Here is a 26,707-nt window from a genome sequence, read left to right on the forward strand (position 1 = left end):
AAAACTGTTTATTGCTTTTTGTTAATAGCTTGTGGGCCCCATTTGTATTGCCCTTTCTCTGCAAGTCTGGTAACAATGCTTGTTAATGACTTCTAGACTACAGCATGCTTGCAGTGAAGTGCAGAAAATGGTGGCCATTAACCTTGAGGCAAACGTGCACAGCAGCAATTGAGCCTCAATGTTTCTTCTTTTGAAAGGCAGCTGATTCAGAAGTGTGATTCTTTCTCACTGTTGTTGATTGCTGTGACAAACATGAGCAGAATCAGTACAGCCAGAACAATCTAGGCAGTGTATTTGCTAAATGAAGCATCTGTACTGATAGATTTTCAATAGAAAATAATGTTTTGCTTTAGCAGATAAAAAAGCATATTTATAAATGAACTGATTAACTGAACATTCCAATTAGTAGAATATGCCAGACTGCCACAAGGTGGCACACATTTACACTGTGTTTATTCTTAGGCCTTAGCCAAGACCTCTCAAATTATTTCTCAGTTCGACATTTATTAAATATTTAATTTATGAATTTTCAACTGTTTCTTAAATGTTGTAATATTTTACATATATAATGTTTCTCTTCCCATTCAGTGTCTAGCAAACCATAGCAAGGATAGTATGTCTTCCACAGGTCCATAAACCTGCTTTATTTACCCCATTGTCGCACAGTGGTTTGTATCTGCAGACAACGATTTCAGGCAGTTATTTTTAAAATTATAGGCCGGTTTAAAGGGTCTATATTACAATGTAAAATTATACATTGCAGACTCATTAAGCACTTAGGGCCTCATGCAGAGAGCAGCGCTATGCAGAATTGGAGAGGGGGAAAATTTTTACCTTTTTTGGAGAGTTTTTATGTCCATATGCAGAAAGGGCAGAAAACTGCCTTTCTGCATATGGAGAGTTTCAACCAGCGCTATTAGCGCTGTTGAAACTACTGGGGAAAAAATCGCGTTTTTTTTTTTTCCCCTCTACACCGGCCGCGGAGCGCCAGCTGCTTGGTGGAGAGGGAAAATGTTGAAAATCGCGCCATTTTTTTGCCGCGAACAGCCACTAGATGGCGATCGCGGCTCTCTGCATACGGCAGAGAAAAAAACTGGAGAGAATTTAAACTCTCCAGGCGCGCGGCGAATTTGAAGGGGAAAAAAAAATGGCGCTTTTTTTTAAACTTGCCGGTTTCTGCCTTTCTGAAGGCAGAATCCGCCAATTAATGCCGCTTTCACTTTTTGCGCTGCTCTCTGCATGAGGCCCTTAATCTGCTAAAAACAATCTTAATGATGTCCGGTTCTCTGAAGATACATTTTTAACTGTAATTTTGACAGCAGAGGGAGTCTGAGCGTGCCAACCTGGTGGTTACTTTTCTTACACTATAAAACATGCTTTATAAAAGTTTAGACAATTGGTCATTTTTGTATTATCTTAACCTTGTCCAGTTTAATGCTTAATTTTTTCAGCATGTTGGATCCAAAAACTAAAGACTAGTGTGTTCAGTGTGAAGAGCCCTTTCCCTCCTTTAAAGACAATGGCCTCAATCTGAAATGTTCTTTCATTCTTTAAAGGAATAACTGACCTATTCATTTATAATTATAATGTATTTTTATTTTAAGGGCATAACCTATATTACTTGATTAATATTCACATGCATATTTTCTTTTTTTACAGGTTAGGCCAAAGACTCTGATTCCAGAAAGCCTCCCTATTACCCCATGCAGAGACCAGCCTTCCAAGCAGCCGCCTACATTTCAAAAGGCCACAGTAGTCGGCATTAAAAATCCCTGTCCTGCCCTTCCAACTGCCAACAATACAGTCGGCCACATCCAAACTTCAAATGGCCAGTCACAGAGTGCTGCGGAGTCTAAAATGTCATCACCTCTTAGCAGTGCAGGAGTGGCCTATGCCATTATATCCACTTCATCTAGCAATGCAAATCCCATTAACACCAGCACAGTCTCCGTGGTCAATGATGGTATCAAAGTGCAGCCACTCCTCATCAGTGCTAACAGCAAAGTATGTTTGAGACCTTTAAACTCCAAACTCTGTCTGTGAAGTAATTTCTGCAGTTGTTAAAAGCATTCCTAGGCAGAGTTAATGTCGATTTTAAAGGTGCAGTTCCCCCAGCGCTTTTTTTTTTTTTTTTTTTTAAAGCTTTCATTACTATACATACTTTACAATAACTGCCACCTTGTGACCTCACTGAACTTCAAAGAGCCTTATTGGAGAAGCTCACAATAGAACCTCTGATGTCTGAGGTTTGCATGAAAAATAGCTCCACGTTTACTGAACTGATAGAGCAAGTCAGAATAAACTGCAGAGATTGCCATATAAAAACTCTGCTGCAGTCTTTGGGCCTTTTGAAGGAAAAGCAAATAGTTACAATCACCTCCCCCCCCCCCCAAAAAAAATATTTATAAGATTGGTAAGATGCTTTAATATGTATTAGACAAAGCTCTCTTTCAGTAGAGTTATTTTGTGTGGGGGAACTGAACCCTCCGGCACTCACGGTTACGTGATCGCGCTATCACTGATAACGAACGGGAGGGCAGGAGTCATCACCATTCCTTTCACTGATAGATCGCATACGGAGCGCAGAACGCAATCTCTTTGACGCAGCTACTATTTCATGCGATCCCTGGAGTGCCAGACCCCATGACGTAGTAGCTACGTCTTAGGGACACAAAGGGTTAATCATTAATTTTGTAGTTGTCACAGGGAAGGATTAAGCTACTTTGTTGTATTTCTCAATACAATTGTTAAAATGGTTTTTTTTTTTTTTGACAATGTACATATCTTTAGCAAGGGGGAGCAGTGTAAGGCAGTGGTTCCTAACATTGCATTTTGCACGCAGTGCTTGAAAATATTTACTCTGCAAATCCCTAATTAATAAATGTTATTGCTGACTCATCAAACTATTGCTAAGGACATTGTGTGACCGCTCCCAGGCAGTATAGTGTCCTGAGCTTGTGGGGGAAACACACTTAATAAAGCCCTAAACTTGTGTGTGCAGACAGCATTAGTGGTATATGGTATAGCCGTCACTCACTGCGGGAGTGGTGGATTCAAAGCCTTTTGTGGGGAGCGACTTTGGAAGTTCCTACTATAATTGACAGCTATACACCCACGCTAAGGTGCAGTTTGGGGTCTTAGTAAGTGTGCAGTCCCCACAAGAACTCAATAAAAAAAAATCGGGGGTGAAGGGGGCGAATCCCTTGGAGATACCTCAGCAGCCCCTAGGGGTTATCAAAAACCCTTTTCGGGGGAATCGCCGACATAAATAATCTACCTATTGCAGTTTACGGTGTGGTACCAAAGGACATTGAGATGTATAGAGATGATTAAATCTTGTACAATAGAAACCTTTTTATCCAATGTTCCATCCCAGGAAGCATTTAGTCAACAGATCTACTAACTAAGCAAGCACACTCACCAAGGTGTTAACAATATTACAATGTTACATATGAAACATCATGGTGATCTATAAACTTGTTTAAAAGAAAGCATATACATTAACCTATATGTATAGAAATGCCTTAGGTGCAGACCTTTCATGCCTCACATGACTTTTTAAGCAAAAAAAAGCCATATCTCGGTTAAAAAGAACTATGAAACCGTTTAGCAGCGTAGCCAGTTCAGTATAATAGAGCTTTCACAAAAAATAAACATTTCCACTGTCCAAATTGGTAATGGTCTGATGCTTCAGTGGCCCTATGTGCCCCTTGCTCCACTTGCTGCCCACCAGTGGTTCAACTGTTTCAGTCATGAGAACATCCTCTACACAGGGTTTCAACATGAAAGTATTGCAATAGGTTACATTTGTTTGAAAACCAATTTCTCTGAACATATTAGTGTAAAATTGTAATTTCCAAAATTAGAATGTGCCTGGTTTAGATAGGTTCATCTGACTAAGAAGAGGACCATAAATTGACAAATGTTTTTGAAAATAAACACATAATAGTTGAATGTATTGTACACATTGTCATAAACAAAGTGACATGTCTTGCTTTTTTACCTGTTCGTTTTGTAGGTCAAGTTTATGTGTAAATCATATTTATTTCTCCATTTGGCCTGTTTAAAGGTATTTTATTTATTACAGGTTATCATCATACAGCCCCAAGTTCAGAGCCAACCGGAAAGCAAAACAGAAAGTAGGAAACCTTCTGAAGAGCCACCTCAGGGACCCCCAGCTACCAAAAAGAAAAAGGAGGATAATCCTGAGGTAAAAAGTAACCTTTTATATTCCGATATATTGGAATCATGTCCTGTGTAGGAACATTTCACACTTTTTCTTTTCAAAACTGGTATGCGCCGATTACACAAAGACTATATAAATGCAATAAATAATTGTTTTAATGCAAATTACTTTTGCAGAAAAAGATAAACCATCTACATTTGGTGGTGCATGCAGCAAGAGTCTTCTAATGATGAACAGGTTAATGATGCAGCACAGTACCTAAAAAATAAGTGCTGTGCATCTTGATAGGTATAAACCAGGGGTAGCCAACTCTAGTCCTCAAGGGCCACCAACAGGTCAGGTTTTCGGGATCTCTCTGCTCCAGCACAGGTGGCTCAATCAGTGGCTCAGTCGAAGCCTGAGCCGCCTGTGCTGAAGCAGGGATATCCTGAAAACCTGACCTGTTGGTAGCTCTTGAGGCTTGTAGTTGGCCATAAACAAATAAGGTTGGAAGCAAAATGTACATTTTTAGTTTATACATTTACTGTTTCAGGAAAAATGATAAATATGGTTAAAGCTGTAGCGAAGCCATAGATAGGATATGTTATAGACAAATCTATTGTAATTCTCTTAGCTTGGAAAAAGTGGCAATAAAAATATTGCTGAAAGGTTACAGAACGAAATAGCTGTTCAGAGGATAGGATGAACATATAAATGAACAGTTTGCTTTCACTAGGGAAAAACTAACATAGTAGGTATGGATACTGGACAATACATGTCAGGCTGCATCCACTGTGCCGCTGACCACGCTCATGCTTGAGCGGTGATGTCACCAACTCTCCAAGCATGAACGCCGGCTGTCCTGCATAATAATGCAAGCGGGGGGACATGGATCGGGGCTATTTCTGTGTGTTGTGTGTGTGTGGCTGTGTTCTGTGTGCATTGACTGATGCTGAGCGCGCTTCAAAGTCAATTTTGTTAGTCTCCCCAAACGCCAAGCTTGGAAGAGTGTACGTGCACGAGCGCGTGCCGCGTGAGCTTGGCCGTGCAGATTCGAATTTACTAAATCAAAAGCACCAAGCGCGGTCAGTGGCACAGTGGATGCAGCCATTAATGGTTCCAATGGGGGACTGAAAGAGAACATGGTACTGTATAAACATGTATAAATGAGGCTCACTTAAATCGAATCAGACACAACTTGAGTTGTGGCTAAAAATGCCATGAGAAAGTAATTAATGTCAAATTCAGTAAAAAATTGTAAAGTAAAATATGTTTGATTAGGGCGTACAATTAAAGGAGCACACAAAAAAAATCATGTTTTCTATCTCTTTGCGTACTTCTAATTGTATTTGACTAATAATGGCATCATAATTACTATACGCACAAATAACTAATGGGGGAAAAAACTATTTACCTGAGATTTGAGGACTAAAAAAGTCTTATCACCATAATTGCCAGAGAATACATACAGATTCCTATAACCCTCCCCAAAAAAAGTTTACCATGGAAATCTTTAAAAAGTTTGAAAATGTAGCCTATTAAACATGCCACAGCCCTTATTTCATTTTGATACTAGGAGGGGCTTTGCCTTTAAAGGCACCCCAGATCATTGTGATGTTTTTAATTATTAAAACACCCTTCGAGAGAAATCGCACGCTGTTAAATAAGAGTAATTGCAGATCCCAGTAAGTCAACATTATATAGGTCCAGGACTTTGGCTTTGTTAAATTTCCTTTCTCCATGTCAAATGTTTATTGAAATACTTGTTTCAGTTGTGCTGCTAATGTGTTTCTTGGTAATATCTCTGCCAAGTGCTTATTTTAGCAAGCCCTTGGTAAGCTCAGCACTACTACAGTATATAATGCCAAATTGTAATTTTAATAAAAGACTACCCATTTTATATGTCCGTCATTTTATATTTTCATCTTAACCTGTTTATTCTGGAGTGATTGTTTGCAAACACCTCTAGCAGTAATTAATACTAATATCAGAAGTGGCATATTTTAAACAAACTTCAGGTTTAAAGCTGCAGCCCAAGCAATATCCTTCATGTGTTTTTTTTTTTTAATCAGTTCTGTACTATGAGAAAATACTTGTAACATTTAATTTAAAACATCAACTCTGAATTACATTTCTAATGTATTATAATTTAAGAAGCATTTTTTGTTTCTATAGCAACCATTTACAAAGTCACATCCCCTTCCTCTTCTGAAACAGGCTCTGGCACACCCCTTTTTGAGCTCCGCCCTCTAGCAGTGCACCAATTGTATCTAGTGACTGCCTGGTCACATGATCTTCCCCACAGAACTTTGCATCTTCTGCTGCACTGACAGCCATTTAGTGAACCCCTGAGCCGAATCTTCGCCCAAACCCAATGATCGACAATTTAGCTAATTACTTATCATTGTGTGGAATGTATTGATGCACATAATAAAGGGAAAATGAATCGAATGAAAATAAAAAAAAACACAGCTTTGATTGCTGCTTTAAAATACTTTTCATTTCCTTTCCAGAAAATTGCCTTTATGGTAGCATTAGGCCTGGTTACAACAGAACATTTGGAAGGTACGTTGAACTAAACTCGTTTTTCAGCAACAAATGCATTTTTTAAAACTTAAAATAGTGGATTATTGTTATTTTTTGTTTTGTTTTATTTCCCCCTTTCCCCCCTCTCTTTTGGGGAGAGAGGTTTTTTTTTCTCTACAAACGTACATCCTAAAATGTCAAATTTCTTTACCTCGCTTCAAGAGAAGATGTGTAGTTTATTTTCTAGCGTTCTATAGATCTGCATCATTGATGATTTAGCGCCACATTCACTAAGTAGTGCTATTCCATAAGGGCTGTTATATAGTGGCCGCGTGCGCGGCACTTCAAATTGGCTGAGATTAGTCATCCCTTCTATACAAGGGCCATGCGCGCGCATGGCAGTGTGCGTGCATCCGGCCGACAGCGGGGAATACGGGGAATAGAATGATTTTGCGCTGCTACCGGCGCTGAAATGTGTGTGTGTGTGTGTTTATTTATAAAATGTTTTACCAGGAAGTAATACATTGAGAGTTACCTCTCGCTTTCAAGTATGTCCTGGGCATACAGTTAAGACAATAATACATGGTTACAAATACAGTTACATAAATGAACAGGGTATACATGATATACAAGACATTGCATGCACAGTTAAAGAAAATATATATTACAGGAGGGCCCCGGGTATACGGCGGGTTCCGTTCCAGAGGCCCGCCGTATAGTGAAAATCGCCGGAAAGCGGATCCGGCGATTTTCAGTTCTGCGCATGCGCAAACCGGCATTTTTGCAGTTCGGCGCATGTGCGACCTATGCTCTGCGCGCGCAAACTATGGTATGCGCGCACAAACTATGCTCTGCGCGCGCAAACTATGGTATGCGCGCGCAAACTATGGTATGCGCGCGCAAACTGCGGTATGCGCGCGCGAAAACTGCGGTCTGCGCATGCGCGCCGGGCGCACCCGCCCGTTCTGCGCATGCGCGATTTAGGAACCAACATGTCGGCCCCCTTCTCGGTGCCGCTGTATCAGCGGATCGCCGAGAAGCGGGTCCCTGCTGTATAGGCTTATGTAACAGTTACAGACCAGATTAAAATGGGAGACAGCCTTAGTTTTGAAAGACTGGTGGTGGATGTGAGAGTCTCTGGTAGGTTCCAGTTTTGAGGTGCACGGTAAGAGAAGGAGGAGCGGCCGGATACTTTGTTGAGCCTTGGGACCATGAACAGTCTCTTGGAGTCAGATCTCAGGTGATAAGTGCTGCATGTGGTAGGGGTGAGGAGCATACATATATGTGTATGTATATAATATACATGTGTATGTATATATATATGTGTGTGTGTGTGTGTGTGTGTATACATATATATATTTGTGTGTGTATATATATATATATATATATATATATATATATATATAAATATACATACATACACTTAGTTAAGTTATGGTGTTTAAAAAAAGTGACAAAAACCCTCTCACAGTAAAGCATATAGCAAATGGAAATATTACTGTATGGTCATTTGCATATATATGTATATAAGATGTACAACAGTCCAACAAGAAAGTCTCTTATCTGTTCTTGTAGCAGTAGGGGAAGGCCTCTGCTCTCCTGGGCCCGCACCCTTGTGTGCTATGGAAATGTTAGTGTCCAAGTATTGAGGTCTTGTCCCCTTGTCTTACTGTCAGCATACAGTCCTTCTGTGTGCATCAAGACATCTTTTCCTCTGGTGAGTCCATTTGTGGGCTAAGGAAATCTCCTTCCTGTTTCTTATATCAGGCTTTTTCTAACAGTCCAATCAGCCAGGTGAAGTCTGGTAGATTGCTTGTGCAATTAACCAGCACACTGCTGGATTTAGAGACAGTTTTTCTCAACAGTGATAAATAAGTCCCTGTTACAAGGTCCTTACCACTTTTACGTGCATACCCAAAACCAATGTAACAGATTTAATACTTTTAAACCGTCTGTATTGCACTGTATAAAAAATCAACAATAAGTAAGCTCACTTATCTTGATTATTTTCTGTAAATAGAAGCTGGAAACATTCCTTTAAAGATGATTTTGAAAAAACACAATCAGTAATTTTCTGGTACTAACCGAGCATATAATGGTAACATGATGTATATTAAAATGGTATCTCCTTTCGACACATTTCAAGAAACTGTACAAGCATACGTGTGACTCTCCCAGAAGCTATTATTTTAAGTACCAGAACTACAACTGATAACAATGCTGATGCAACTGCAATATTGTAGAACCTGGTTATAAATACAATGCTCAGAGGAGCTATTGCCAAACAAGTCACTGCTATATTTTCATGGACTTTATATTGCAAAAAATTGAGATGTACATTTGTTTCCATGGTTACAGAAATCCAAAGCAAACGTCATGAACGAAAGAGAAGAAGCACAGCCAATCCAGCCTACAGTGGACTCCTTGAACCTGAGGTATTTTACAGATGTTTTATTATTTTATTTATACTACACAAGTGTGTTCAGTAAAGCAAAGAGTTTCAATGTCTGCCATCACTGGTCAGAAATTCTTTACTCTTAGGTCAATATGGCTATTTTGATTCAATTTCCCTCTCATTCCCTCTCATTCCCTCTCATTCGTAAACTAGAAACACACAGATCTGAAGTGTTTCTGCCTACGAGCTCTCATTTCTGTAGTGTTGTAGAATTGAAAGTACCAGAGCTGCAGTCAAGTGTCACGTACTTACACATGTTCAGAGCCAGAAGCTGGGGTTATACGATGTGCAGGAAATAAATGAAAACATTCTTTTAATTGGTTTGTGTTTTATGATATTCTATGTTTTATAATGTTTTTTTTTTCACGATGGCTCATTTTATAACAAGATGATCATTCACTATACGTGTTTTTTCCCCTTCCAAAAGAAAATGACGACCCCTGAAGCAGAATACATTAGATAGTTAAAATTGATTAAGAATAATCTTAATATATAAAAATGAAATTTGTGGGGTTGTTGCTAGATGTGGTGAATCTGATTGGTCCGTATCCCTGCCCCGCCCTGCACGCCTCTCATTGGCCTGCGTGGCTCTATGACGTCACCCAACTGCCACTCTGTTCTCTTCCTCACCCGCAGCTCATCTTCCCCCTCGGCCTCACACAACTGCCACACGCACAAGCACCCGTCCACTGTCCTCTTCACCCAGCGGCCCGGACCGCCGGCTCCCCCTCACCCATCACCCCCCCCCAGCTCACCTCCCCGCTGGCTCCCCCCCCCGCAGCTCACCTCCCCTGATTGTGTGTCTCTGGCTGGATGATTGCGTGTCTCAGATTGGCTACCTCCCCCCTGGAACTGCACACACTAACTGACAGCCGCCGCCGGACTACATCCCCCAGCTTCCCCTGCGAGCGGGTGACGCGCCGGTCCCGTGACCCGTCCCACCTGGCTGCTCCTCCCCTTCCCTCTGGTCAACTTCCCCACGGCGCTCCCTTGCTTGCCCGCGTGGGGAGGGAGATGGGCGCGTGGGGATGGGGTGGGTGTGTGTGTGTTACTGTGTGTGTGTGTGTGTGTGTGTGTCACTGTGTGTGTGTGTGTGTGTATCACTGTGTGTGTGACACTGTGTATGTGTCTCACTGTGTATGTGACACTGTGTGCTGCGCAGGGGGGGGGGCAGAGCTGCGCAGGGGGGGACCAGAGCTGCGCAGAGGGGGGGGGCGTCAGACCGGAGTTGCGTAAGGGGGGGGGGGGGGGAGACCGGAGCTGTGCAGGGGGGGGGAGCGGAGAGAGGGGAAGCAGAGAAAGACTGGGGGAGCGGAGAAAGAGACAGGGGGAGTGGAATGAGGAGGGAGCGGGAAATTTTAATCCCGGGCAACGCCGGGTCTCTTAGCTAGTATCTGAATAAAAGAATGTAAAGAATCAAAATTCATTATTCAATGTAAAACGCTTGCTTTGCCTTCAAAGTAGTATACCAAATGCTTATAGATTTGCACACCATTTAAAACCATGTTAATTCTACGAGACATGAGTTTCTTAGGTTCAGAACTATCCAGTGCCATTCAGGGTTGGTAAAATTTTCTAACCGGTTGCTTCAGACACACATTTTATGCTTGTGTTTGTACTGTGTTAGTGTTTGTATGCATTTAGAAGATTAGTTTTACTCTGTAAATCATTTTAAACATGTATTTTCTGTTTTAACCAAATATATTTACTCAGTATGCATTTGAAGGCATTTTATGAATTAAGTTCCATAACTCACAAAAATCTTATTGTCTTTTTAGCGGAAACGTCTTGCCTCCAATTATTTAAATAACCCATTCCTAATAGGGAAAGGTAAGCATCTATCATTTGAGTGTTTGTTTTATAGTGGAAGGTCATTGTTTATAGTTTTTAATGGTATTTAACTACTGAAGCTGTAATTTTTTGGGGGGCGAATGCCTATTACAGGGTCACGCCTAGAAAAAAAGCATGAATGGAACTTGATTCTTTAACAAGCGTCTGGCATCCTTAGAATCATTTTGTTACTTTATTGTCATTGGATTTGTGAAATTGTAATTTTTGAATGTGTTCTTTTAATTCTTTGGTTAGTAATGGCAGCATAATAAATTTACACAAAACAATGAAAGCACAAAATTTCGATTAACAATGAACTTGGTTTACAATAGATTATAAACAATGTTGTCAAAACACATTTGGGCAAAGATTGTAAAAACGCTCAAACTTTTGGTTACTATAGAGACATTAAGTAAAGTGTGTGTGTGTGTGTGTGTGTGTGTGTGTGTGTGTGTGTATGTATGTGTGTGTATATATATATATATATATATATATATATATATATATATATATATATATACAGTATATATATATATATTGTGCCAATAACTTACACTCAACCCCTTCTCTGCAAGGAGGCACCTCGGCATTCTGGGTTTGTAAACACTTGATTGCTTGAGTACCCTAATGATGAGAATAGAAAAGGATGTTCCTCCTTCATTCAGATCGTGTTAACCGCTGACACGATCCATCCTAGAAAATTAGCTATCATGTGTTGACCTTCTCTGAATGTTGTAAGATCTATTGGCGTACCGGCCATTTTGGTGTTCAGCGAACATCTGAACATCATATGGACTTTAACTTATTTATTTATAAAATGTTTTACCAGGAAGTAATACATTGAGAGTTACCTCTTGATTTCAAGTATGTCCTGGGCACAGAAGTTAACTGATTTGCCAATGCCATTAGTTTACTTGGGACATAGAAGGGATTGGTCCTTAAACATCTTTTAACCCTTTTTCATTATCACGATCACTCTGCTTTAATTTGATTTATACTACGGTAAATATTTTAGTAGGTTTCCTGTAAAGTGGTAATGCAAGCATAATACTTTCTACCTCAAACTTATCAGGAAGCACTAGGAATCTTTGTTTCATTTTTATTAGTACTATAATATTGTTTATAGCTCCATCCAACAAACATACTGTTTTACTTATTGCTGTCTACTTAAATGGACATGACAACTGTTTCCGTTACTAATAAAAATGGGTAGTGTAAGATTATTCAGATTAGTAGCTGAATGTCTATAATAGGCCTCATACAATTACGATAATATATACTTAAAACAGTTGCTTAATGCCCATTCGCTTATTTTCAGGAGTAGCACAAAACGGTCTTATCCGTGCTCTCCACATATTCTACAATTACTGGATATGAAATCCTTTACATGGGAAAATATATTTTAATAATGTATTCTCATAACTTACAGATCATGCATGGACAAAGTTATCTTTAAGCCACACTTCATTCACCACTTTACTAAAATGACTTACATACCTGACAGTTGCCTCACATTCCCTGATTTATTTATTTTTTTACCACTAACCTATTCTCTACCCTTCTTTTACTTGCAAGCAAATGCGGATCCCTGTTGGAAGGTATGTTTGCAAGCCTTGAATATTAATAGCAACTTCTCTGTCTTTAGGGAATATTTTTGGGGTGTGCTCACTCTACAATATTGTCTTATACAGTATTCATAATAAAGACGCAACATGAAAAAAAGAAACAGGTTTACTACCTCAATATTTGACTTTGACCGTGTGTCAGAGTGTAATATTGAAGAATGTTCTACTGATCATTAAATATATATGAAACATTTAGTTGTTATTTTTAAAATACAATTGTATACCCCTTGTATTATTTATTATCAGTCCTCGTGTGCTCAAAGCTGTATATTAGTCATGTTAAATATTCTGCTAAAAAAGTCGATTTTCTGAAAGTCCCTACACAGATGTATAACTGGAGAGCACTTCTCAGAGTTGTTTTGTTCTAATTATGCAATTTATATGTAAAATAAAAAATATACCCACCAAGAGAGAATTTTTTTTTTTTTTTAAAGAATGAAATCACTCATGAACAACACTGCTCAGCATGTAAACGTGTCAACAACTTGCAACCTTGCGGTACTTGTCCAAGATCTTATCATCTGGATTGCTTGGACCCACCTCTGAAAATGGTTCCCAAAGGAATGTGGGTGTGCCCAAAGTGCCAGCAAAAGGTAACAATTATTACTTATGTTTTGCTTTTATTACAAATGATCACTTTCCCTTGCTCTAGGTCAAGGGTTGCCAGCTCCAGTCCTCAAGGGCCACCAACATGTCAGGTTTTCAGGATATCCCTGCTTCAGCACAAGTGGCACAATCAGTCCCTGCTTCAGCACAGGAGGTTCAATCAGAGGCACAGTCTTCAACTGAGCCACTGATTGAGCTACATGTGCTGAAGCAGGGATATCCTGAAAACCTGACCTGTTGGTGGCCCATGAGGACTGGAGTTGGCTAGCCCTGATCTATCTAGATGGTAGAAATATATTGTCTTTTAAATCTAAGAAGGATGTTGCAGTATTACTAATGACCCTTTGTTTCACCTATTTAACAGGTTGGTTTAAAATACCACAAGCATTTGTAAAACCTGGCACTCCTACTACATCTTAAGAAAACTTGGGAGCGCAGGCACCGAAAGGGGAAAGAAAACACAATAGTGCAATATTGCTTCTTCAATATAGGCAGATGGAATGTAGCAGTATAAGAATTACACTCACATTTTTAATTCCTGCTATTAAAATGTTTGCCTTCCTTTTAAAACTGAAAGGTACTGGGTACAGTCTACATTCTTGGTCAGGGAGTCACTCTGAAATCTCAGAATTCCCTGGTGTCTGTTTCTCTGGTGGCTTATACAGTAAATCTCTATGGCAACAGTTGTGGGGGGTGGAGATAACAGTGAAGACTTTTCTTGGGTCATGGGTAGTTTGGAGACAGATCCTCACCTGAATTTGAAATTGGGAGGTCCCCTCTTACAATCTTGGTCTTGGTTTGCTACCCAATCTCTCCGGGAAGTACTGTATAGTGCTTTTGGACATTACATAGACTTTTAATGTGGCAGAGACTGGGAGTGGAGCTTATGTGAGGGTTCTGAAAAGTTGTTTAACTTTAGGGATTGATGAACCTCACTGCAATAAGAACCTAGTTAATCCTTATTTTACAAAATATATGGATTATAACATTAAATTTTTATGCAGATTTTTAATATTACCGTTGGATGTGTTTGTCGTGGTTTTTAGTGCTTCTTTAACGCTAAAGCACTTCTTTACAAGCAATACTCATAGATGTATGGTAAAAGATGATGAACATAACGATATATAGATTGTGTAAGTATAACATTGAATGAAAGATTTATAAGCGTTCGTAATCACTAGACTTTATTCAATTTAGAAAATTAGTTTTATCAGCATTTGGACTGAAATTTCTGCAATATGAAGAAATAACATTAAACCATGAATAGTGTTACAAGCTTCATGAACTTGGACACATTAGGTGCGCAGCACTCAATACAGATCTAAAAAAGGAAGAAAACACAAAAATAGTACAACACCGCTTATCACAAAATTGAAGAAACTAGTAACCTACTGTCTGATAGACGCACAAATTTGGGCCATTTTTGAGTGTTTTAAATCTCAGGATATTTCTTCAGGACATTTGAACATGGAAAAGATAAAATGCCAATACAGCATAATTCTGTAAAAATTTTATAAGTAAAAGGATAAATTGGATAGGAAGAAGAATTGACTGAGCAGCCACTGGAGCCATTGACCAGATTGGCAAACTGATCAAAGATAAAGATAGCCAATGTTGTCTTCCTTTTTAATATCTATATTGAGAGGTGCGCTCTTGTTCTGTTCAAAATCTGTGTTTTTCGACCCCATGGAAAGGTCTACGTGGAGCAGCACAAAGACAGTGCATGGGAGCGGAGACCGAAGGAGACGAGGGCATCCAGATTCGAGGGGGAGTGGGGTGGGCGGTGACCCCAGATAGTGTCCAGAGGATTGGGAGGGCACTGACAAAAGCTGCATTGCAGCTTGTAAGGCAAGGAGTTAGAGGGCGACGATAAGAGCGCGAGGCCACCAGGGGAGAAGAGGGGAATAAAGCCCCCCAGGGCGTTGTGGGAGTCTGAGGTAGGCCGGGAGACTCACCCTCCCTTCCTCCCCAGTGAGAAAAACAGAAACACCAACACATATAGTAGAGAGCAGTCTCTCTAAGGCCACGTCCAAACTTATTGCGACCGTGATGAAACACATTGAGTTTATGGAAACATCCATAGAGCGCACGGGAGAGAAGGTGCGGCTGGTTTTTCGCGAGACAACTTTTTTTGTCTTTGTCTCGCCATGGATGGGTCACATGAGCGGTTCACCCAATGAGGTCGAACCAGCTCCGTGACTTCATCGGCCACACTCGTATGCCTGCACCATGGACTCGGCCTAGGGGCACAGGTTACTAAAAAGCATCATAAATTCACATCAGGCAAAGAAGCCCATGATGAAGCCACAGACCTAGCAAGTCATAACACCACAGGCAACATGTCTGCGTGAGGGAAGAGGCCCATTATTACCCAAAGCGTATTCCAATAAAGAAATGTTATCAAAATTCATTTTTTTTTTTTTTTTTTTTAAAGAAACTCAAATATAAATCAAAGCGAGTGACGTTAATAAAAGATGGCTATGAAAATTTATAGGAAAAAACGAGAGTTCTTGGGGGGAAAAAAAGTGTGCAGCCCACACTTCTCACGAGGGGAACAACCAGAGAGTCAGAGAGCGAAAAAATTGATGAATTCTCCAGAAAGAAAGATATCAAAAACTTGCTGCAGAGTATAAAAAGTCTGCTGGAGGTGAAACTCCACTCTGCTCTATTAGAAGTTCATCAAGATATCACAAATCTAGGAGACCGCACAGACACCCTTGAAAGAAAAGTGGAGGAGGTAATTAAAGACTAAGGGCCTCATGCAGAGAGGAGCGCTAACATGGAAAGCGCCATGTTTTGCCGAAATCTGCCTTTAGAAAGGCAGATAATGGCGAGATTTAAAAAAAGCTCCATTTTTTTTTTTCCCTCTGAATCTCGCCGCGCGGCTGGAGAGAAAAGAATTCTCTCCAGTGTTGAAACCGGCCGTATTCAGAGAGCAGCGAACGCCATCTAGTGGCTGTTCGCGGCAAAAAAATGGCGCGATTTTCAACTTTTTTCCTCTCCACCAAGCAGCTGGCGCTCCGCGGCCGGTGGAGGAGAAAAAAAAAAAAAGCGATTTTTTTCCCAACAGTTTCAACAGCGCTCATAGCGCTGTTTGAAACTCTCCATATGCAGAAAGGCAGTTTTATGCCCTTTCTGCATATGGAGATAAAAACTCTCCAATAAAGCTAAAAAATTTCCCCCTCTCCAATTCTGAATAGCGCTGCTCTCTGCATGAGGCCCTATGATACCGCAGCCCAAAACAATGAAAGACTGCGAGCTCAGATGGAGGAGAATGAAACGTCAAGAGGACACAGAAAATAGATCTCGATGTAATAACCTTAGGATCAGAGGCATCCCAGAAATAATCGCGGCCCCAGAAGAATTCCTAATAAGATAGTTCAGATTTCTACTCCCGAAGACACCTCAATAATTCCTTCGCTGTCACAGAGCACTCGGACTAAGGACACCCAACATCAACAAACCCAGAGACGTAGTGCTTAGTCTACATTATTTCAAAACAAAAGAAGAAATATGGTCCGTAATACGTACATCGCATAATCCATCTTCCGAAAACATGCAACTGCAGATGTTCCAGGACTTGGAACCAGCCACACTAGCTGGAAGAAGAGAGCTTAGACCATTCAGAGAGATCTTGAGGGAGAAAGGTGTCAAATATCGATGGGGATTCCCCTTTAAACGGATTGTTGGCAAAGAGGGAACTGACTACATCCTTAAATCTCCAGATGATGGTGCAGAGTTCTTAGACCATTTGGGGTTTAGACCACCGACAATGGCTTGTAGGCAAATTGCCAGACCTAAAGCATGGACAGAATGGCCATGAAGTGCCTGACGAGATCCAATGACCCCTAAAGAAGATCACACGCTTTTTCTTCTAGAGATGGGAGGATATCGTGTCACTTTGAACCGTCGTATCAAGTAATAAAGAGCTAACCCTCAGATCAACCCTTGAAGATAATTAGAGACCCTGCATATCAATCGGGTTGGTACAGGGTTGTTTATGCGGCTCCAGAGTGGCTCAGGACCCTCGACTCATACCGTCTTAGCGAGCGGAGGGAGGAGAGAAATCATAGAGATTAATAGTTACAGCATTGAAAGGAATATTCACCAATGTTTAACGCGGTCTAGAATAATAGTATACTGACAGATTGTTTTATATATATATATATATCATATAAAGTAGCGCCAATTAGTGCAATGTGAATTATATATAATTAAAATAATAAAGTGAAAGAAGTGTGACTGGATCAATTGGCAGTTTTTGAAAACCACCCTAGACACTTTTGGCATGAGGAGCAATTTTGTCACTATACACAGCACCCACAGGAAAAGTGGTATGCTTAGGTACGGTCCTGGTCTTGGAGAGACGGACATTCAGAAATGGAAGGACGTCAGGTACTCAAGACTGAGGGACTTAAGAGAAAAGGGTAGATTCAAACTCCCGGAGTCGATTTTCCTGGAAGGAAGACTCCCAAGCCAGGAGTTCCTTAGATGCCTACAATTAAGACACTTTTACAGTATAACTTTAAAACAAACCTCACGAGACATTGAGAATTTGTTTTATACATAATATACCAGAAGGGCTTGATCATTGAACATTGCTAGCTCAACATTTCCAAAATCTGTTCAGCACTCTGGTTCAAACACCCTCAGCACTCAAAGGGTTAAATAATTTAGATTCTTTTGCTTTTTATTTTGCCATTTGTTTCTGCCATTTTAATAACATGTTAAATTGCAAGTTTCTTTTCTATCATGGGTATGCCATGTCAGTATCTCATTTTGTATTCAACCATGTTATCTGAGCGCTTAGAACAGGGATGGCGAACCTTTTGGGACCAAATGCCAAACACATAAGAAAATTTCAAAAAACAGAAAACTTTTCGAGTGCCCAAAGCTTCTATTGCATTTTACATACATAAAATGAACACCATATAAATTGCAATATTTGTTACTATTTTATTTGGCTCCTTCTTACTAAATTAATGTAAAATTTGCTGCTGAATCTGTGATGCCAGTTTTTTTTTATATTAGGGTGACAATACCCCCAGACACACACACACACACACACACACACACACACACACACACACACACACACACACACACACACACACACACACACACAATAACCACCCTCGTCCCCAAATACAAACAATAACGCACACAAACACCTACTTTGGTGGTGGTTGCAGGCATGGAAGTTGGGCCCAGCCTGCTTCTCTGCCTCTCTCTCCTTCCTCTCCTTCCTGCCTCTCTTCGTGTCTCCCCAACAGAAAGCCAGCTCCAGTCAGTGGCGTAGGATGCCATAATATGGGCATATCAATATTGGGGCATCCTATGTCACTGACCGAACCACCGCTGTTGGGGGAGATGCAGGGAGACTGCAACATGCCAAAGAATTTCCCTCTGCGTGGCACGTGTGCCGCTGGTTAGCCATCTCTGGCTTAGAAGTATGCTTGTATGTTCTCAAGATTCTAGAAAACCATTTTTCTCATATGCAGTTACTGGTTATGGCCATTTAAGAGAGCAATTTAAACTCATGTTTGTTTGCAATATTGACACTAGTCATAAATATTAACGTGTAGATTGCAATATCAGATGGCATTTCTGCATGATTTATGAATTGACAGGCTGAGACCTCTTCTATTTTACATTACATCAAGCTTTGCAAATTACCTATTTCCTTTTCCTCAGGGACGAGGCTGTATGTTTTGTTACATACTGTATTCTAAAAACGACCACACACTTATGTATAGTGCTCTGAATTCCTTATCCTTTCTTATTAGGTATTAAAGAAAGATAATGTGCCATGGACTGGGACCCTTGCTATTGTTCACTCCTATGTGACACATAAAACAGGTATGAGCAACTTCAACAAAATGAGAATTCTGTCAGTTTTTCAATTCATGTGTTTTTTATTGCAATGATGTGTGTATCCGGTGTTCAAATGCTCATTTGGAAATCCCTGAAATGCTGTAAATACTATAAAAATTTCCCTACGCACGCGCACACACAGTTAAAAGGAGTCCTTAATGCATATTGTTACGGAGACCAGGACAATTACACCAGGGATCAGTACACTAGACAAAACTGCAGATTTTATTGGAAAAAGTTTCAACAAACGTTCACTATGTAAAACACACACACACACACACAAACCAGCACCCCCCCACCCCCAACTGGGGGAACAACCTAAAGTCCTAGGTGCGGGGACCTTCGTCCGGAGGCTTACCCCGATACGCTTTCCCAACTTTCACCTCCGTCCTCTATAGCAGGGGAGCGCAAACTTTTTGTGCTGCGCCCCCCTGTCTCTCGCGCCCCCCTGCCTACCTTCATCCGCGTCAGATGACGCTGGGTGGGCGTGTGACGTCAGGGGCCTCTGCAACTGCCCGCGCCCCCCCAGCACAATCTCCCGCCGCCCCTGGGGGTCACACTCCCCACTTTGCGCACCGCTGCTCTATAGTATGGGCAGCGCTGCCTTGTTCTCCACCGTTGCTTCACACCAAACAGCTCAGGCTGATGCTGCACTCAGACCGCAGCTCCACTGGATGCTCCAGGCCCCTGCATTGCGACTCCTCGATTCCTTCTGCTTGACTCCCTCTCGGCTCTGTCAGCACATAGCCTTCACAAAGGCTATCGGGGCCAGAATTACTCTCTTGAGACTGGGGAGACAGGAGTATTTATATTCCTGTCCCAATCAGGGAGATGCCTGCTAGTTTGGGTTGGAACAATAGTCCTGGTCTCTGCACACGGCCCCGGTTGATAAGATTACTGGGGTTGAAAGTGGGCCAGGAAGCCCAAATTGGCATGCCCAAATATGGTCATTTCTATCCTTAACATAGTCCATAGGATGTAGGCAAAGAAAGAGACAGGCTCCAGGGCACTCACAAACTGATCCTGATCACTTGCTTGATCAAACAAAATTAAAAATTGTGGTCCCAATGTAGAAAAAAGTGAAAAATCTTTATTGCAGCATACAAAAGTGACAGTATAAAACCTCCCATGCGTTTCAACCAATGACTGGTCTTTCTCAAGGCTTTATTTTTGTTAAATAAATCATGACACATGACATATGTCATGTGTTGTTCATCTGAGGTTGTATTTACCCAATTTTTTTATTTTAAGACCTGCTAAGGAACAGATGATTGTTATGTCCTGATATGTAAAACCATAGAATTCAAAGATGGTGTACTTTCTTTTTCACAAAACTGTATATGTTGGCTACATTCAACAGAGAAATGTGTGTAATTGCATATATCAACACTCACTCACTCAATAGAGCACACCAAAAAGTAGTAGTACAGGTGGTAGCATAGACAACGAGACAGACGAGGACTTGGTTGAGGTGGGAGAAGCCCACACACTGTGAGACACATGATGTTCTCTTGTACATTCAATGTCCCAGATTCCTTGCCTGTAGTTTAATAATTGCATGACATGTAATGGAAGGATGGAACACGTTTTGGGGACATGTTTTAATTATTTAAAAAAAACAACAAAAAACTCTTGAATTCCTATGTAACCTGTTAAAGAAATAGAGTACTTAAGTAAATCTAAGCTAATGAGAAATATCCAAAGCAGGAGTGGGTAACTCCAGTCCACAAGGCAAACAGATCAGGTTTTAAAGATAGCACTGCTTCAGCACAGGGATAGGGATATCCTTTAAAACTGAACCTGTTGGTGGCCCTTGAGGACTGGAGTTGGCCACTCCTGTTATATGAAAACTAATTAACATTTTCACTGTGATATTGTACCGTGGTTTGTTATAAAGGGTCTTTAGAGAAATCAATCCCAAACTTAAATTTAACACTAGAGGTCAAGTAAATAATGTATATTTATTACCAGCAACTTGTCGGTCTCTCCAAGTGCACTTAGCAAATCAAGCAAAGTTTAGACTGAGCCACTGATTGAGCCACCTGTGCTAAAGCACAGATAACCTGAAAACCTGACCTGATGGTGGCCCTTGGGGACTGGAGTTGCCCACCCCTGATCTAACATATGTCTTCCGGATATTTCGCTTGCAGTAAGAATATGTCTATTTATATGCCGAGAGGATAAATGTTTAGGGGAAAAAGTTTGGAAATTCACAATTGTTTTAATACTTCTAATAGAACTGCTATGCAGCATATACCAAAAGAAAGGGGGAGGTGCCAGCACTCAAACTGATAAATAATGAAATAAGACAAATTGCTTTTACTAGAAAATATACAAATATTCACATAGGGTGTAGATACTGGAAATATAATCAATCTTAACAGCACAATTAATCAAAGCAAAAAAGGTCCCAACAGTGTATGGTGGCGGTTAAACATATAGTAAGGCCAGGTGGGCGCTGCGGGGACAAGAGCCGCCCCTCAATGGGGCACGGGGGTCAGTTTTTCCTGCAGACACGAAAATTGTGCTCAATACTGGCGACGGAGCGCTGGGCCATGCCACCGGCGGTTCAGGCAATCATGGCCACATCCCCCGTCACGCCCCCCGTCTTTCCCCCTGCAGCTCACTGCAGACTGCGGAACTCCGCTACACGCGCCGCCAGCCTGGCAGGCGCGCAGGCAGCGCAGACAGCGGGTCGTAGCCTTAGGGAGAACACGGGGTGAGGGAAGGGAAGGGAGGAGGGGCAGACAAGGGAAAAACTAGGGAAATGCTGGGAACTCCCCCTTTCTTTTGGTATATATTTGAAGGAGGGTATAGGGTCCCTCCAGGTTCCCGTTGCACCACATTCGTATTTCACTCATACAGTATATATGCACACGAGTGCTGTTTAATCTATATACTTTCTGCTGTGCAGCATATGTTCGTGCATGTTTAAGATTCTGTTCACTTATTTTCTGCTTCTACAGTCAAGGAGGAGGAGAAGAGAAAGTTATTAAAGAAAGGCAGCGAATTGAAGAATGAGCATAGACAGCTTGAAGATCAAGAGCGGCTGCTCAATAATGCCATGAAGGTGAGTGCTCATACTGTGCAGATTGAGCTCGTTATTATGTAATAACATCATTGACTGAATTGGTATCTACTGTTGGTCCATTGGGCTCAGTCTTTTGGTGTTTTCATTGTTTTTTTGGGGTGGTTAATACAAATAAACCATGTATTCCAGTATTCCAGTGAGCATGTAGCCAAATATTCTTACTGTGACTTATATCGCTTATCGTACTGGACCATGTATAAGACAATAGCAAACCTACTGTAGTCAGGAGATTTCAGACTCTGAAAAATGGCCCTCCCTCAGAGGTTAAAATCGCCACTCATTTAGGCAGCATAGTTAACAGCTAATTCCAGTGAAATAATAAACGTGAAAGCTCAGCAAAACACAACAGATTATATCTTATGATTTTATTTTTTGGGGGGGGGGGCTGCTGATTTAAGAAAATCTGACTCCATTAACTAACTGATATGATATAACTGATGCATCTGTGTGCTTGCCCCGTCTTAGTATGCTCCTGGTATGAAAGCGAATGTCATGGGAATTACCGTGATGCTGTCACAGTCATCTACTACACCATGTGATCATATCACAGTCTATGTTGTTTAACAAACTTGGCATGTAAGCACATTTTTAACCATACAAATATTTTCCACCCTCAAAACATGCCTAGATTATAATTTTTTCTCATATAAATATAATGATGACATACATAATTAAATAAATGGCTGAATATTTAGGAAAAAAATCTTCATACACACAAACTAGCAGATCCTGCCAAGTGCTGATTTTAATACTTTTTAGTACTGTTGACGGACATCAAAACCTGCATGTAGATTTTGACAGACAGGAAGGTGTTGCATTATTACATGGAGTAGAAGTGCTTCTTCTTACAGTATATGACCATACGGAGCACACATAATTTAGCACTGTAAATTTAGGTGAATATCACAGGAGTTCACACTGTTGTCTTTATGAAAGTGTTTGTAAATATGCTGTGATTTAGATCAGGCCACGCAATGCTGCTTTTCAGTGACATTTGAGGAGCTGAGAGAGCGCTTATAACGGAAGAGGATAGCTTCCTATGACATTCATATACAAGGAGAAAGGATTTTGGTGTTAAAAGGTTGCTGATAAACAATCTCTCCCACAGTAACGTTTTGTAATCAAAATTAAGTTACTTGTTGAATCCATAACAGAAAATTCGCCCTTCTGCCATGATAAAGCGTTTGCTCATTTCATTGTAAAACTGTAACTATCATGTTTTGTTCTCTCTCTATTTGACAGAAATGCTTAGAGCTAAAAAATAGCTTGCTGGCCCAGCAGAAAGGGACTCAGTCATCTTTGGAACGCCTCAAAACTCTCATTAGACTGATACAGAACGAACAGATGATTCAGGTCACCATGACAACCACCACCACCTCCTCTTTGCTAACTGTCCCCTGGATCAAACCCTCATCTGCCACGGCTGCCATGCACAAAGGCCTGCAGCAGTCACAGAGCAACAACTGACAGAGCCAGATGAAACAATAACTTTAAGCAAATGTCGCCAAGAAGGGAAATGAAAGAACAGTCTGTCTTTTCTAATATACATACATTTGAGTACAACAAAACTTGCAAACACATCAGTACCATTTGTAGGGCCCAACTGTGGCGATATCCAAGAAAGCAGTGTGTACTGCACTTTATGCCGACACCTACAGTGCTTATGAGTTTCTTCAGTTCATTTTACTTTGGCCTTAAAATATTTCTGAATTATACAAAAAAAAAAAAACTATTAAGTAAAACAATGGCCGAACGGTTGAGTAGTGTCTTGAATGGTGGATCTTGCTTCAATTTTGCTGTCGATAAAATGTAAAAAGAATGGAAATGGAGTAGGTTTAGTGAGGAGGGGGATTCAAGTTCTATTTTGGGAGAATATGGGTGGGAAATGGGAATGTTAACCATATTTTTGGGACTGCTCATAATCCTTTCAAGTCAAATCTGCCACATTTATTCAGGTGAATTGGTTAAAGGGGCTGTTGAAAATGTTTATGATAGTAATACTCACAGAGCCTTCAAACAAAAGTTGATTTTTCAGTATTAATAGAGCTGGGATTTGCAGATATTTAAAACCTGTATGAACTTAGCGTTTCTAGTGGAATATTGAAGTATTTTCATTCTGATGCTTGTGTATATGCGTTCTGAATTATTTAAATAAGTACGACTGTAAAACTCCTTACTTTTTGCAGGTCCTTCCTTTTTACTTATTTTGCTATTGATGTATTTTTCTCAAAGTTTTTTGTGAAAATTTAGCAAAATGACAAAGTGAGTGTCTTTGGCAGGCTAATTTAATTAGATTTGGGGGAGGGTGGTATGTTTTGTTTTTTTTTCTTGCCAGTACAGACAATATGCCAAAAAACTTTACCTTTTTGTACTGCATTTTTAATGTAAAATATGTAATGTGAAAGGAAAAAGATGCTGTTTTTTTATTTTATTGCTTGCAGAAATATCTTCTATATGGTACAGGAAAAAAACTGCCTCAAGTGGAGTTTCTCATATCGGATATATCATTTTTTTTGTATTGGCTAGAAGGGACAGTGAAAAAAAGCTTGCTGTTGATTTTTTCATTTTAACCACACATTTTTTTAAATGGGCTGCATTCATCTGATAATATCTAAAGCACCTGCTTTATTTTGTTGACTTTTTTTTTTTTACTTGTTACTAGTCTTCCTGATGCAACTGGGGTCAGTTTGGCCTAGCACCTTAGTCGGCCACATGATCCCATGGGCGATCGTGGAAGTTAGGGATGGGCAACAATATGTTTCCCTCAATATTAATGTGTGCATGACCAATGCCATGTCCCATTCATTTTTAAAGCAGTGTTGATGTTTGGTGTCCTTCCTGAAAAATTTACCCGGTGCAGAGTATTGTAATTGCTTTTATAACGTGACCGTTTTAAGAGACTAGAGACCCCAAAAACAATATGGCGCCTTACAATAATTGTAGTAGCTTAACCCATATTACCTTTCACTAACGCCCTCCAAACACCAATAGTATCAGCTAAACTGTTTGGCTATTGATGTGACTGGTACATTTGATAGACCAGGCAAGTTTATTTGGGTTATTATTTATTTCTCTAAGGGGATAAGATTTGGGTGATCTGGGATTGTATATAAATGTCCAGTTCCATTACTCAGTTCAGCGTGATTTTTTTCAGTAGACATTGAATTTCTCGCTTCAAACATAACCTGCTGCTTTAAATTCACATTGATTGATCTCATATTGAGAAAAAGTGCATTGTCATTTACAACAATTACACAACACAGGGCAGCTCTACTGTACATTAGCATATCACAAGGTTGTGAATGTCTTACAAAAGGGATTGGCTATAACAATCGCCCATCACTAATGATATTAGGTGGTCCCTTCAACCATTTTCACAACTCCGGGAGAAACTGTGCAGTACTATACAAATCTATTTTAATACACTTAACACTGGGTTGAACAAGATTTTTATATTCTTTTATTGATGAACAAAACAAACTTGAGTAAAACACAATTGTTATACATTGGTTACTATACACCAATTATGCATTCTAATATGGCTTGCAATGTAGGGTTTTTTTTAGGTTTAAAGTTTTTTTTAATTCTTAAATAAAAGAAAAATGTGCAGCTAGAAAATGTGAGGGATTTCTGATGAAATGTATCGGGACTGTTAAAGGTAGTTTTATTTATTTTTTAATTTGTAAAGGGGACAGTTCATTTGATAGTGTGCATAGAAAGTGTTTGTCCTAAATATGCCAATGTCGTTTTACTTCTCTATGATGCATTAAAACTTGATTGACAATTTCAGGTGGTTTGTGTGTGTTCAACTGTTTGATCACATCCTAATATATATCTCTAAAAATGATGAAATATTTATTTTAGGTCAATGGGAATAGTCATTGAAAATGTGCATGTCCAAACTGCAATGGGCAACCTGTGGAACCAATTTAACCCCATTTTCAGCCCCATTCATTTCCAGAAATGGCAGCGATGTATTTTAACACTGTACCTTCTGTTATTTTGCACTGTGATCTTTTGTAACCAAGTCCAAGTTATATTCTTTTTTTTTTTTTTTTTAACTCCAGTAAAATGTTTTGTCTTCCAGTGGTAGAGATTCTTGACCAGTAACTTTGTCAATGTAGTCGTAGTATTTTGTGCGTTGGATCATTGCAAGTCACAAATTTGTAGCCCTGGGCTGCAAAAAGAAGAGGAACATGTCTATACTAAATTTGCACTCCCAATTTGAAGTGAGCTGTGGTGCAATATAACTTAATGGCAGCACCCAGCAATGTAACCTCTACCATTTTCTACACTTGTTTCATAATTTACAATGGTTGATGTTTCATCCCCACTTAGCAATATCTATAAGCAATCCAGGGGGAGTGAAAGTGCTCAAAAATGAACCTGGTCAAAATGGCCCACATTGACAATTCATTAGTTCATTCTTCCATATGTACAGTAGACAGATGGACAGAATATGTAAGGTCAAGTTACTTTATATTTTCCAGCCTCGTAAATGTAAGATCTGGCGCTCTCCAGCCTTGTTAAGTACA

At 40.1% G+C, this 26,707-nt stretch overlaps 1 protein-coding gene across 4 annotated transcripts in view; it reads left to right on the forward strand.

Moving 5' to 3' along the window:
• Nucleotides 1-25,961, forward strand: part of PHF21B (PHD finger protein 21B) — a 126,756-nt gene extending 100,795 nt beyond the window's left edge. For all 4 annotated transcript variants that reach the window (XM_075602757.1, XM_075602758.1, XM_075602759.1 and 1 more), the window contains 10 exons: nucleotides 1,660-2,004; nucleotides 4,088-4,210; nucleotides 6,679-6,730; nucleotides 9,050-9,126; nucleotides 10,925-10,976; nucleotides 12,552-12,574; nucleotides 13,036-13,194; nucleotides 18,994-19,066; nucleotides 22,048-22,151; nucleotides 23,415-25,961. In XM_075602757.1, coding sequence (XP_075458872.1) covers nucleotides 1,660-2,004; nucleotides 4,088-4,210; nucleotides 6,679-6,730; nucleotides 9,050-9,126; nucleotides 10,925-10,976; nucleotides 12,552-12,574; nucleotides 13,036-13,194; nucleotides 18,994-19,066; nucleotides 22,048-22,151; nucleotides 23,415-23,639 — 1,233 coding nt within the window. In that variant the 3' untranslated portion in view covers nucleotides 23,640-25,961. The remainder of the gene's footprint in view (nucleotides 1-1,659; nucleotides 2,005-4,087; nucleotides 4,211-6,678; nucleotides 6,731-9,049; nucleotides 9,127-10,924; nucleotides 10,977-12,551; nucleotides 12,575-13,035; nucleotides 13,195-18,993; nucleotides 19,067-22,047; nucleotides 22,152-23,414) is intronic.
• Nucleotides 25,962-26,707: the final 746 nt, after the last annotated feature.

Source organism: Ascaphus truei, chromosome 5 (genome assembly GCF_040206685.1).
Source record: "Ascaphus truei isolate aAscTru1 chromosome 5, aAscTru1.hap1, whole genome shotgun sequence".
Taxonomy (NCBI): domain Eukaryota; kingdom Metazoa; phylum Chordata; class Amphibia; order Anura; family Ascaphidae; genus Ascaphus; species Ascaphus truei.